The 14571-nt window shown below is 38.5% G+C and overlaps 1 protein-coding gene across 12 annotated transcripts in view; it reads right to left on the reverse strand.

Annotated features, from left to right (window-relative positions):
- mark2 (MAP/microtubule affinity-regulating kinase 2) overlaps window positions 1-14571 on the reverse strand; it is a 64374-nt gene that overhangs the window by 5699 nt on the left and 44104 nt on the right. For 8 of the 12 annotated variants that reach the window (XM_015395908.1, XM_015395914.1, XM_015395911.1 and 5 more), the window contains 3 exons: window positions 9452-9589; window positions 4308-4574; window positions 1886-1912 (listed from right to left, as the gene is read on the reverse strand). In XM_015395908.1, the coding sequence (XP_015251394.1) occupies window positions 1886-1912; window positions 4308-4574; window positions 9452-9589 (432 nt within the window). The remainder of the gene's footprint in view (window positions 1-1885; window positions 1913-4307; window positions 4575-9451; window positions 9590-14571) is intronic. The other 4 variants (XM_015395919.1, XM_015395918.1, XM_015395917.1 and 1 more) reach the window with 2 other exon arrangements.

Raw genomic sequence — 14571 nt, forward strand, 5'->3', positions numbered from 1 at the left:
TTTATTTTAAGGCTTTTCAACATCATAACCATTTTCAATGATATATCAAAAAGCATTAGAGTTAAGAATCTAAAATGATTCTGTTCTTGATGTCCTTTGATGGTTGAGCTCAATGTGATCCCAACCATCACACATAAAATCCCACATTTTAACAAAAAAACACATAAAAAAAATTCCCTTTTGTTGCCCACATTTTTTAATAAAGCTACAGAATAAATTACTTTTCTTTTGAAATACTAAAAAACAAATTCATCCTGACACAAAGACAACATGTAATACAAGCTCTGCACAGCAGGTGGAGCAATGGCCCACATAGAGTGGCAGCATTGCCCTACCTGCTGGTGCAAACGAACCAATGCAGGTGAGAAATGTGTCCTCTTGACATGCTTTTTGGCATTCTCAATGAAAAACATGTGAGAAAGGTGTGTGAGTGTACAAGTCCACATGTTTTAATAAGTGTTCACAAAGATAAAAGATTTAAAAAAAAAAAGTGGTTTCCAGCCACAGCTGCTCAAAGCCATCCAGGTCTGTTGTTGCTGCTTCTGTTGTTGTTAGGGAGCCAATGCATGAGTGAGTGAGAACACAGAGATGAATGTAAAAGTAAAAAAAAAAAAGCCTGAACACACTGCAGCCCCGTCCCTCCTGGGTCCTCTCCTCCTCTCTGCCTCTGTCCACAACTACACCCCACCAGAGCAAAAGGCTCATAAACAAGCTACCTCCTGACAGGAAGAAGAGCCGACTCCAGCAGCTGAACTGATTAGGGCAGAGAGAGCGTGATGGGTGATGGACTGAAGGAGTTAGCTTGGATTAAAGAAACACTGATGAATGTTGGGGGAGAGGTTGCACATCTAGCTACGATCGTACAGTGCTGAAAAGAAAAATAACCTCAAACCAAACGCTTAACGCCCCATTAAGGGTGGTTTATTGTTTTTCTGTCATTTCATTTCTCAGATTAATTCTGTTACCAGACAAAGGTGATCTATTGAAAGTAAACAAAATAAGATATGAGGAGCAGTGTGTGGCCCACTCTGCTTTGCTGAAATTATTAAATTCACATTCTGTTGTTTCTCAGCATCTTAAACTGATTACATTTTTGATTTAAACGAGGAGAGAAGCTCATTGATGTCTCAGGAGTCCCAGACCATCACACCGCCCTCACCTTGTTTCGATCTGAAACATTTCAGTGTGACAGAAAATCCCAAATAAAGACACTTTATATAGAGGGTGAATACTTTTTAACAGCACTCTTAGTAAGGAAATGGGACTTTATCTTCCATTTTTCATTTATTTATTGTAACTTTCTGCTCCTGAAAATTGATGTCTGGTATCAGATAGCAAAACCCAAATCTAAATCTATGAGTTCTGATTAGGTGGATGATCAGATTCTCTCTGTTGCCTTACTTCTCCCCATTTTTGAATCTTAGAAATATCTGTAATGTCTAGAATATGCAGGCAATAATAAATCTGGGTCTTAGAAGATCTAAGGTCTCACACTTTCCAGCTAAATGTTTAATAAACGGGGGCAGGGATGAGGTGGATGGGAAGGACGGTGGCAGGATGAAGAGGAAGAGAGGTGAAGCGTTATTCGGCATGAGGATGATGGTAAGTTGTATGGTGAGTGATAGGGATGTTAGTACGGAAATGAAAATAAAATCTGACCAAAACAATCAAAATCATGGGAAGAAAAAGGGGCCAAACCACAGAAAATAGGAACAAAAGGAAGATTTTGAACAAAAAAAAAAAAAAGCTGCACGAAAACACCAAAATAAAAAGGGAAGGATGTATATATAAATATATACACGTGTAATATATATATATAAAGAGGGAAATAAACGTGTAAAAATATATCAAGGGGGTTATGTTTAACGTCAGGTTTGTTGCCTACCTTTTTTGAAACCTTAACGAGAGATTTCTACAAAAAACAAAAGAGGGATAAAGAAAGAAAGAGAAAAAAAATTGGATATATAAAAAACGTACGTTTTTATAACTTTACTGTAAAAAGAAACTGAATTAAAAATAAAGTTAAAAAACCCCAACATCAGTGTTTCTGCAAAGCGTTTCCACATGGGGATTAAAAGGTGAACAAACATTGTTAGGAGGGATTTAAAAGGATCTCTGTGGGAACATTTAATTAAGAGTCCTCATCTCAACACCCCCTTCACTTTAAAAACAAAATGAGATGAAACACTCCTCCACATACACAGCCGTCCTGGTTACTCGCGTTTGTGATGTGAGAAGGGTCAACCGTGCAGAAAAACAAACAAAAAAAATATTCTAATAAACACAGAAAGACACAGTTAAGCAACAACTTCATCTCTAACACACAGCACAGAGGCCAGCCTGACTGAGGCGCTTACAGTCTAAGATTTCCTGCTTTCCTCGTTTGTGTGTGAGCATGTGTGTCAAGGTGTCCCCACTAGCGGTATTTATAGTTGTAGGAAAAGCGATATCTCCGGTGTAACCATGGATACTCTGAGTGGGAGGCTTGGAGAGTGGCTGTAACTCCGTCTCCTCCTCGTATACACACACATATATATATGGTTTGTCTCCATGTGGGGGATACAGGAATAACGCTGGCTTAACCTTTAGGAACACAGACTAACCCATCAGAACTCTAAAGCTGAAGCCTAAAACGCAGATTTACTCATTTCCACACCTGTTACCAAAAACTCGCAGGTTTTTCTGAAGAACCTGAGGTTCTGCTGTCCCTGCTGTCTCTCTCTCTACACATCCAGAGCCTTCCTCTTAGCCACTTTAGCTGGTTATCTGGTTTCCCTTTTGTCCTCCACTTGCTTTTCCCTTGATTTCATGTGCTAAAGCACATGAGCTAAAAGGGGGGAATTTTGTTAAGTAATGAATTGATTGATAGTCCTTTTTCAAATATAAAATAGTAAAAACTATTTTTAATAAGCATTAAATGATGCTAATTCTATCTAACTGACTTGATTTGCTTATCTTTATATTTATGACCATTTATAAACATCTTCAACGTCCTTTTATCATAGTGATATATCTATGAATGTCCTGTTTTTTTATACTTTACTGTAATGTTGATTCTTATAAACACCAATTTTAATAAAGCTAGAACTGTGCGTTTATAAATATCTCCTATTTCTTTAGACACCTGATTAATATCTATAGAAAATATCTCCAATTGAAGGTTCTATAATGGGCTAGATGCATAACTTCACTTAACTGAAGCAGCTCCTTTGTTTCATGTCTTTCTTTAGTGGATGAATTGAATAATCCAGGTGTGTCTGGCCTTTGTTGTCATGGTTACTGACGTCAGTCACAGCTGGGTTAATCACTTGATCGGGTAATGAAAGACAGGAAACAAAGGAGCTGCCTTAAGTTCAGGAAGTATAGTGCCCATTTAACCTAGTTCAGATATAGAAACCCACGGCATTCTGGGGGATGTAGGCAAAGGAAAGGATAAAAACCTCATGGTAAATACGGTTATTGGTAATTCAGTTTTAGTTTATATCAATGATAAATTCATAAGATTAATAGCTTAATTCATTTTAATATAAAATCAATATTCATCTTTATTAATTGCTATATTACTCAGTTCAATGGACTCGCCCAAATTTCTACTTTTATAGTATCTCCACAGCCTCAAACATGCTGAATAAAAACGTAATAAAGCACAACTTTTATTATTACTTTTAAATTATGTTCCTATTTAATACTAATAAATGTTTGTATGAGGACAAATCTTTTAGGTGTCAATGTGACAGCTACCTCTTCTTTGACTATATGAAACCATTTGAGCTCTGCTTTTATGAATAATTAAACAGCTACAATCAGTTTGATAAAACACACAGATTTGGATCAAGGCTGTGCCGTATGTTTCTAGATCAACCATTTAACCACATCAGCCGTTACCTCTACAGCTGCGTTAAACAAGATGCCAAAGAAATTGGACGGCAACCAAAATAAGTACCTATTGGGGACAGCTCCAACCCAAATTATAGAGCTGTTACCCTCCACTTTCTTTTTTCACCTCTGCAGAGTTAAAGCTCAGCCCCTCCATGGACTGCTGTGGATGACGGTGCAGAGGACTGTTATTCTGGGAGGAAACCAGCCCATTAAATAACTTTTAGTGCACATCTTGCTTCATGTGACTTAACCGCCTCTTAAAGATATTGACTACTAATATAACTCCCCGATGTTAGCCTCTCTTTTACTTCACATCCTATCCTCTCCTTCCTGTTTAATTTCCTTCCTCTAAAGCTGAAAACGGTGACAAACCTACAACTAACTCGCCTCGCTCAACTTCCCGAGCGCTTCCCCCACCAACCACTCACTTGCGTACAAACTTGGATGTGAACTTGCTGAAAATCCCAGTGGCGCCGTGTGTCCGACGGGCCTGGCTGTTGCCATGCGACAGGGATGGGGATGCGGGTCCCCCGGGGTAAGCGGAGCCCTGCTGGTCGCGGGCGCCCCGTTGCTGACCCGCGTGGAACGTGCTGCGGATGACCCCGCCTCTAGGGAAGTTGGTTCGGTCCGACACAGTGGCGCTGCTGATGTTGTGGGCCGACGGTGAGGCACCAGGCGTCCGTTGTGACGCGGCACTGCAGAGGTGATGGGAAGAGGAAAACAGAGGAGAGGGGGAAGGTGGAGGGGAAAAAAAGATTATAAAACAGGAAATGGTCATGAGAAAAGTAGGGGAAAAAAATCACCCACAAGCGTTTAAAGACAAAGTTGTTCAACATCTATATATTCTGACCGAGTAGAGTTCGGTCAGCAACACAAACAAATACACACATCATCTTCTCTGTCTCAGCCTGAGGGCTTGATGCATACGCACACTGTCGCACTGAAGCTAAGCTAAAGCATGTTTTACTCTATATGAGGCGCACACACCTGCAGCAGAAGACAAACAACCAAGAGGTAGTAGCTTCCAGCAGAAGAAGCAGCAGTGGGCTAAAGATAACATCACACAACTAATGTTTCAGGTCCAAACAACTTCAATAACAGGGCAAAGCCTTAACAGCTCTATGGCTGTTCCAGAACCAAAGATATGGGAATTATGCTAGTATCTCAGAGCTTAAAGCTCATATAAAGGCAGGTCTAAGTGGAAGCTCTGTATCTGGATCAGCTCAGACTGCTCCTCTGCTGTCGCTGCTCTCTTTAAACTAAAGCTACCCACCAGAGATGTGTTACATAATGAGGCTGTGAGAGCAAAACGGTCCTCTGCAGCCCCCTCTATGAAAAACAAAGCTGAATAGAGAGCAGAGTTAAGCGCAAAAATGTGTCTCCATTTCAGCTAAATAGTGTGAGGAATTGCTTGAGTGGATGCTATAATCTAACGAGGGTTTGCTAATGTCTGATAGCTCAAAAAAGTGGTATGCATGAGAAATGAGCTATGGGCTGGATAAGCTGTATTAGCAACAACCTATATGAAAAGGAGCAATGGACTTGAGGTTTCTAACAATGCAGCAGCAGCATCTATAAGCAAAGTGCAGGTTCTCTTTAAATGTAGCATCAGGTGATTCTGACAGAAAAAGGCTTGCAAAGTTTCAGTTAAAGTGTGCAAACTAAAGTTTTATTGGTTTGTGCATCATTGCAGCCACAGCACGCTGCTTTCCATTTTGTTTAAATACCATTGATTTTATACGTTGAGCTGCACCTGGATTAAGACGAAACCCTTTTGATGAAGCAGTCATCCAAATAACCTAAATTCAATTGTTTTATTTCGTCTCAAGAACTGTCCTGAGGCCACATTTTAAAGTTTCGGTCTAGTCTATTTTTTGTAACTTTGTCAAAAGAGGGTTTTTCTCCCCTCCACACCACAGCTGCAGCATCAGCCCCCTCCCCCATTCTGCAACTAAATATCAACATGCTCTCTCCATTCAAATGCAACCATGTTTCAAACTTTGAGAAATCAGAAATAGAAGAGATAGAAAAGTCTGCAACTTCTCCTGATTACAGCAATAGTTCTAAAAATAGCTCCTTGTTTTGCTTCATCTCAATGTCTTCAGAATCAATATCAGCTAAGTTGTCCTGCACTACATCATTACTTCTATGTTTATCTGTTGAAAGTATTCCAGTTTGCTGCAATGAATGAATTTCATTCCTCTTAAATAGCTGCTATCGATCTGCGTTGACTTTTCATAGAAAGTACTCCTAGTTAGCATTTGTGTATCAAGTTTCATCTCTTTTCTGGCTGGTCAGATTAGAGCTATTGCTGCCGTACACTAGATGTACTCAGTTTTTCTTTCCTCAGACACTATTGATGTCAGTAACCATGTGTACTCTCCATGTTTCTCAAGTTAAATAAGTTCTCCAAGCCCAGTTTGTTTCATGTAAGTGTCTTCCTGTGCTGGAACCTTACCTAAACTATTTCTTCCCGCTGTCGCTACATGCTTGCTTGGATATCTGTTGATTGGCATTAAATCCTCACCTTATCATGACTTAGAGGTAGTTTGTTTTCATATTTTAATTGATTTTATGCTATTAAGTATGAATATGACAATATTCGTTAATTACACTGGAGTTTCAGACAAATTTAATGTAAACAGATATGAATTCAAACCAAATGTGCTTGATGTTTCTTTTAAAATCTAATCTTACTTTAAAGGCCTACAAATTATTTTATGCATCTTTCATGTTGCAGCCACCCCTCCTTTCCCTGACCCGATTTAAACCCTCCAACCGTTTCCAATTCCTTCAGCTGCAGAAGAAGCCGCAGGCTTTCGAAAGATATCTTAAAAGAAACCTTCGGTTTTAGATTGACAGTTTTTGAGTAAGAGGAAAACGCTTGTCTCTAAAAAAAGGAAAGACAAATGAGCAGCTACCAGCTGCTGTGCTCACTGCAGGTGCAAAAATTAACACAAAGGAGGAGGCGTTCTGTGAGGGGAACATCCTGTGAGTCTGGAGACTGTTTTTTTCCCCCTCATAGAATATATTTGCTCTGATCATCAAAAGGAAAAGAAACAAAATAACAAAATCAATGCAAACCAGGACCATAGACAGAGCAGGATGCTAAACTCGGGAAATTCAAACTTTGCTCTCCCCTCTAAAGGGATTGTTCATAAACCTGGACTCTGAGCTGATCCCCAAACATATTAATTGCACTCCCTTTCATTGTGTGTAAAGTCAAAAACAACACTGTTTTAGGAGAACAGGTAAGTTTGTGGTAGAATGGATGAGCCATAAAGGATGGGGCAGAGTTAAGAGCATAGATTATGTTCTGAGTAAAGGGTCTCATGCATGAGTCTTTGGTTAGTCTAAGTGTATGAGTTGTACCTTTTCTCCGACGTTTCCAACCAGGTTCTGAACAGCCCAAGCTCAGTGCTGAACGACGCATGCAACAAAACGAGACTTGAACATGGAGCTGACAAAACCACAGGGCTACTTTGACATCAACTCTGCAGAAAATGGAGCTTCTCCATTGCCTTGTCACTTTGCTAAGGGGGGTCTCTGATCAAGCTGCAGTCATGCGCTCTCTGGGAACTCTCTGATTTGAGCTGGAAATCGGTTTAGAGAGACATATCAAAGTAGCCCTGAGAGTGACAGACAGGTAAAGCTTGAATGCCAGCAAACGGCGGGACAAACTAAGACACAGAATGCGTGTATACAGATGGCTCTGCCATAAAAAGCCTCCTCGGTGGTTCGTGTGAGGAGACTTCCAGCTTCACAGATAAAAACTGGGTTTTCCTTGGCAACTGTGTGCAACAGTCTATCTAAAAATTTCCGTCAAATTTAGGAAAGATGATTTTCTTTTTCTTTTTTTTGTGAGCCAGGAAAACCCATTTGTATACAAAGAAAAATGTCAACATTTAATATTAAAACAATATCAAAACATCAGAATTTGTATTTAGAAAAAAAAATCAACATATTAGACAAAGACATGATGAAAACAGATGGATTAACAGTTTTTGTCATTATAATTTAGCATATTGCATTAAGAAGTCACCTGGTAAGTAGTTAAATCCCATCTAATTAATATAAATATAATCAATCAGTGAAAGCCTCAAAAGAGCATTCTAAACATGCAGCTTTGTGAAGACCAAGAGACATCTAACAGGGATTAAGTTCTGGAGACCTTTTAATATGGGTTGGATTATAAATAATCAGAGTTTTGAACCTCTCAGAGGCATGTTTAAACATCCATCCATAGTAAACATCGCATTGACAGTATCATGATGTAGGGGGGTTTTACTTTAGCAGTGACAGGGACACTGGTCACTTAACAGGCAGTCAGACAATAAAAATGCTTTAGATCAAAGCCCAGACTATTCTATTTGAAACCCTTAAGCAAGACTTGTTTGGTATCCACAGATTCTAGCTAACCTTAAGCTATTCTGCAAAGAACAAACTAAAATTTTAGTCACCAGAAGTCAATAAATCTGGTCAGCGTAAACTTTAAACAGCTCACAGAAGCAAAGGCAAACAAAGCTGCTGTGGGTGCACTGATTGCTAACTCAGGGGAGCTGAAAACAAATGCACACGTTAGAAACCAGGCATATTTTTACTTAAAACCTCCCAATTGTGCACTGCTTTGGATATTTCTATATTACTAATTAATGATGTGAATGTAAAGAGACAAACATTTTTAAAGCAATGCTGAGTTGCAATGCTGAGGAGCAATGTAATATTTCACATATTAACTAAAACCAGCCCCTTTATGTGTGTCTGTGTGAATATCTTCTTTCCTAACACAAAATAAACAAGGCTTCCTGTTAATGGCAGTGTGGTGAAAAACCTGCTCAGCTTGATCTGAATCATGTGACTGCTCAGTTATGGTCTGACAGCTAAAAAGTGTGATTTGACAGCGCCTGTTTGGCTGTAGGAAAAAAAAAAAAAAAAAGCACGGCATGTCAACATTCCCACGCTGGCACCGTTTTCTCAACTCAACTGTGTAGTTCCCTGCTGTTGCTAGGGAACCAACGGGTCTGAGATGGCCAGTTTTAGAAAATGTTGCACATGTCGCTGTGGAGATGTTGTAATGGTAAACAAATGAAGGTTTGCAGCTGAAACCCTAAGGTAAAGATGTTCTAGATTTAACATATATATACAATATACACATTTCTCTAAATGAAATGGAAATAATCCAAAACTCAAATGTAAAGTCTGCAAACCTGGTCTTGGCTATATGAGAGGACGTGTGAAGATGCAAGCAGAGCAGTTAGTGTTTAAAGTTACAGCAGCTCCTGCAGGGAGGGAGACCTAATGTTTAGATCAATAACCCAATAGTGGCGAAGGGGGAGAGGCTGTCACAGCTTTCTGCCAGATTCTGTCAGTATGTGAGTAAATTCAGTAAAATGGATAAAAAAAATAAGGCTGTTGCTTTTTAATTTAGTAGAGGTGAAGGTTTTCAGAGCTTTCCTCCCATCTTCATCCCTCCTCTTTGTCCACTCCAGAAAAAGTGGTTTGAGCTTAGGAGAGAAAAAAGAAGATGTGTGCGATGGGTTTGTGTGACTGAGATGCAGAGACTGAGACTTGCCTGGACCGTGGTGCGTGCAGGTCAGAGGGGCATGGATGATTGGAGGTGGACAGGGACTTTTGGTGATGGGGACGCGAGGAGGAGGAGAGGACGGCGGCAGCTGAGGCAGTGGAGGCTCGGGAGCCCGGAGTGTTTAGGCTGGCATGGGAAGGGGAGGGGAAAAAGGAAGAGGAGGAGCACCCCGCCCGGCGAAACACATCCACACAAACAGACACATCATGATGTGTTTGCATCACACACACACACGGGCGGGGTTTGTGTGAGGGTAGGTGGGAAAGTGAGGTGGAGTATGGTTAGAGGCAGCATTTATTAAAAAAACAAAACAAAAATAAAAAATAAAAGAAAAACAGTCTGAGGGAGGTGAGGGAGAGGAGAGAGAGGGGGGAAAGGAGATGCATGCAACAAAAAGAGTTGGGCTTCGTTTACAGTTATCTGTGTGGCTCAACAAGAAAAGAAATCAAGCCACAATTAGAGAGACACGGCTTTTTGTGTTTTTTTTTATTTTTTTTATCTTCTCACATCAAAGAAAAACACAAAAGACCAACTTCAGTGCTGTGATTTGATCTAGCTGAGACAAACCTAGACAAAGGAACTGCAGAGATGACAGAAATGTGCAGAAAAGCAATGAAATCTAAAACATTCTGAGAAGAAAAATGGTCAAAGCTTTTAAGTTCTGCTCTGAGCACTGATTAGCACTGCTGTGCACAACGTGGTCAAACTAAGCTTCCCTTTTCAGAGCCCTTCCCTTAACATTTAAGCTCATTACATCCTCAAAATTAACTGTATTTCATCAAGAATTAGTGTGACTTTGTGACAGAAAGTAACCAAGCTCCCCAGAGACAGTAAAGCCTTTTCTCTAGCAGCTCTGCTCATCCAGAGACTGAAACTTCTACTTTTTCTTTGTAAAATAGCTCAATCTAAGGCAGATTAGATGAAAAGCCTCTGAAGTATTTTTTTTCTATGATAATCATCTCCCCCATCTCTACTGAAGAAAAGTCTTCCCACTGTATGATGCTGCTACTAGTGTGTTTCAACCAAGACACTGTTGTCTCCGGGGCGATGTGTAGCCCTAGTTTTTGCATGTAGGCCTAAAAGTTTAACCACCTTCTTTTTTAGAGGTCAGATTTGTGGGAAGGATGACTAATAGTTGCCCCATCAACTGAATCCCTGATCTAAGCTGTGGATCTCAGCAGCTCCTCCAAAGTTACCATCAGATTTCTGGCTGCATCTCTGATTAAAACTCTTTCAGCTGTCCCGTACTCTCGTCATTTTATTCAGATCCAAACTAGGCTACGACACCTCCAAAACCTTCTCCTTGACCTGCCTGCTGTGTTCCTTGGTCTCCTCTACCAAATCTAATACACAGATGGACTAATAAATTAATTGTACAGCTACTAACATCTAGTTCACATAGGCATATACCAAGACCTGCTTTAGTTACAAGGTAGCGTGTGTTACTGAATAAGCTCTTTGAATTATAGATTCGATCTGTTTACACTCCTGTCTCATCCAGCACTGGACTACTTCTTCCTTTATTTGTTGTTTTTGTTTTGTTTTGTTTTTCCTTCTGAACCCAATCTAAACCTTTGAGGTCTGTTTCCATCCCCTTAACGTTCCTGAACTACATCTTGAAGCCCGTGTTTAATTAGGAAGCTCGCCTAAATGCTACAAATCTCTGCACATTACTGACAGCTCTGACTTTGTGTAAACACAGCAAAGGGAATGAAGGAGAAAAAACAAGAGCGTGCACAGTGAGGGCGCTGTGCATGCTGTTGTTTTCTTTATTTATTTATTTGGTTTTCAGAGAGTGGTACCAGAGGGAGAAAGAGAGGGAAAAAAAGATAGCTTAAGAGAGAAGAAGGCACAGTTAGAGAGGTGAAAAAACAAATTATTACATAGAAAACAAACATGATGGAGGAAATATAATCATCTCTTTCTGATGAGGATCAGCATGAGGAAGAGTCACGATAAAAAGGGAAGTTATCCTTTTATGGCTATGGTTTTTATTTGGACATGAAGGTTATCAGGTTTAAATTTAAATTAAACCACACAGAAAAGCAAACTGTGCAGAAACAATACGCTCACTTGATCCTCCATAGGCAAAGTTTGGGGGAACAAACAAGGAGAGAAGCAGCTACTAACCAAATGCATTCACAGTTAATTCGATCAGCTAATATAGTGATGCTAACAAGGCTGGAGTTTTTAGCAAAGATTGAAATGAAGCAAATTCTTCCATTACCAGTCTGGTTAAGGTAATAACCAAAGAATAAAAAGTCTATCTCATTATCTCAGGAAAGGACGTCCCGGAAAACTGACTCTACATCTCTTAGGATCCACCTCAGCTAGCATTTTAAACACTAATGTTGGTTAACAGCACAATAGCAGCTCCTTAGTTTGAATGTGAAGCAGGGTGGCAGAGGGGGGATGATCTGGCATCATTCTACAGCCACAAAGATCTCGTCACTTTGTGGACATCAAGTTGACCTTGAACTCCTCTGAATATTAGAGCTGAATCTATGAAGCAAATTAATCAATCATTAAAATAATCATAATCTATTACAGTAATTGGTTAATCATTGAGTATATAGACTACTAAACATCCCATTTGTTTGAAGACACACTGACTCGGAGCAGGATTTAAGCCAAAAAAAAAAAAACAGTTCTTTTGCATTGAACAGGCCTTTGACTCATTTAAATTCTTTTAATTATGTTAACTAAACACTATTTGTATTTCCAGCTCAAATTACTGGTTCTGTTTTTCATAATTGTTTTCACATCTATATTTAAGAAATATGTTTCAACTAACTAGTTCCAGTCTCTGCCAAGCAGGGTTCACTGCGTTTTGTGTTCTGGAGAAAAGCAGATAATAAAGCAATGGCACATGACTAAGAAGATGATTTGATTATGTCGGAAAAGACCCTCCATCTTATCAAATTTGTCACTCTGGTTGTGGAAACAGGAAATAATCTGCAAGACTGACAAACAGCTTTAAATCCACAATTGTGAACTGTAAAAATCCTTATTTTAATGGTTAAAGAGGTGTTTGAATTCTTTATTTTACATTTAAGTTAGATTCAGTTTAAATTCTGCTTATAGATTTATCTGATACTTAAGTAACTTACAAAATTAAAATGAATATATTTATCAAGTTGAAGCTTATCTTTAAATCACCATTTAATTCCTAAATTTCAGCCACCATGGCTTGTCAAATGGAATAAAGCTTGGTTAGCTTGCATAGCCTCTCGAAAACAGACTAATCATCATGTTTGCTAAACCCCCTCCCTTCATTTAAAGCCACCATCCCTGCTGCCACCCGACTTTACAACACAACACTTCAACAGCAATAAATTGTGCAATGTATAAGGTGCAATTACTATATGATACACTGTGCAATAACCTGTCATATTTTACACCCAGTGCAATACCTACATATATATAAATATCCATCTATACAAATACCCATGTAAAAACCCTGTGCAATAACCCTGTATAACAATCCTGCTATGAAAAAAAATAAAAAAAAGCTGTCAGATGTGTATATACTGTATATACCCCATGCACCTTTTTCTTTCTTTGGCACCTTATTCTCCTCTTTTTGACTATTTGAGCTGATGTAACAAGTATATCTCTCCACTGCGAGACCAAAAAATGTCAATCAATCAATAACCAAACGAATAAGAGCATTATGTGCTGCAACACAGGAAGCAGAAATAATTAAAGAAATAAAATACTAACATAACAATATAAGTTCAAGAAGTTATTTTTGAAAAGTTAATCTGAATTATGCTATAGAAAAATTACAGGAAGAGATTGTGGACAGATAAAAACAACAATTTTAAAGTATTTCCTGTCAAAGGTGGATCCTAATTTCCTAAGAGTTTATTTACTTAGTTTTGTCAAGTTACAAAAATTTAAACCTAACATATTTTATGGACAATGAAAAATTAAAGGCAAAACATAAAAGGAAAAAAGTATGGGAAAAAATGTAATCTCCTTTTTCAGTCTCATTTTGGAACTTGCTTTCTCAGCAACATAACAGAAGTCGGTTAAATAAATATGCAAAATAAATAACCCAGCAATCTAAAAATATGCTAGCAATACTTTCTGTTAATATCCATAATATGGATGTTGAATTTAAACAACTTTAATAACTGATTAAGACCAGATAATTATAATTAAAGTCCTAATTTAACAAGAATAAAGAGGATGGACTTTCATTTTGCCATAGGACTGATGCAAAAAAATAAATCTAATCCTAATTATCTAATTTCCTTAAGGTCAATTCATAAAACCAAACATGAATTGACAAATAAATTTTTAAGTATATTCCACTGTCCTAAAGCCACCATTAACTGCCACCACTTTATTAATTTACTGTTAAATGCTAATGTTAATGCTAACATGAGTATCAATATTTTGCATTAACTCCACAATAAAATACCAGCAATCTAATTTTAGATTGGACTGGACTGTGTCAGTTTTAAAAAATGCTGACTTTAAAATTTGAAAATTCTTGAAATTTGAATCGATACCAAGCCCTATTTTACCGTGACTCTTCCAAAAAGTAGAAGGAAATTATTCCATTTACAAGTTATGCTAATCCCCTTAAAAAGAGAGAGGAGGGAAGAGAAATAGGAAGAAAGATTAATATTAAGACAAGGAGAACTGAAGGAAGCAAAGAAAGGAGGAGTCGGAGAAAAGTCAGAAACTCTGGGTCCACAGGGATAAGCGCTCGGATAAAAGAAGACCAAATTAAGAACATTAGAAAAAGCCAAGAGGGAGAGTTGAGAAGAAGAGAGAGGCAGGCAGAGTGGGAGGGGTAGAAGAAAAAAAAAAAAGCCCAAACTTCAAAGCATTAATGATGAACATAAAAAAAATAATGCAACTTCAAAATAAAAAGCAGATGATAACCAGTATGTTAGCAGAAACCACTATAGTTAACAGACCCACAGTAATTTAAAAACATTAAGCAATGAGGTCTCCAATGAGCCCTTCATCACCAGTCAGTACTGATGGAGGAAATGAAACAACAAATGGGATCAATCAGTGAAAAACTAATCAGATATATCTGTGCACTTTTTGTTTTTTTGTAGATAAAGTACTGTGCTGGGATTGAAAGG

Source organism: Cyprinodon variegatus, unplaced genomic scaffold, assembly GCF_000732505.1.
Source record: "Cyprinodon variegatus isolate N-32 unplaced genomic scaffold, C_variegatus-1.0 Scaffold767, whole genome shotgun sequence".
In the NCBI taxonomy this organism is placed as follows: Eukaryota; Metazoa; Chordata; class Actinopteri; order Cyprinodontiformes; family Cyprinodontidae; genus Cyprinodon; species Cyprinodon variegatus.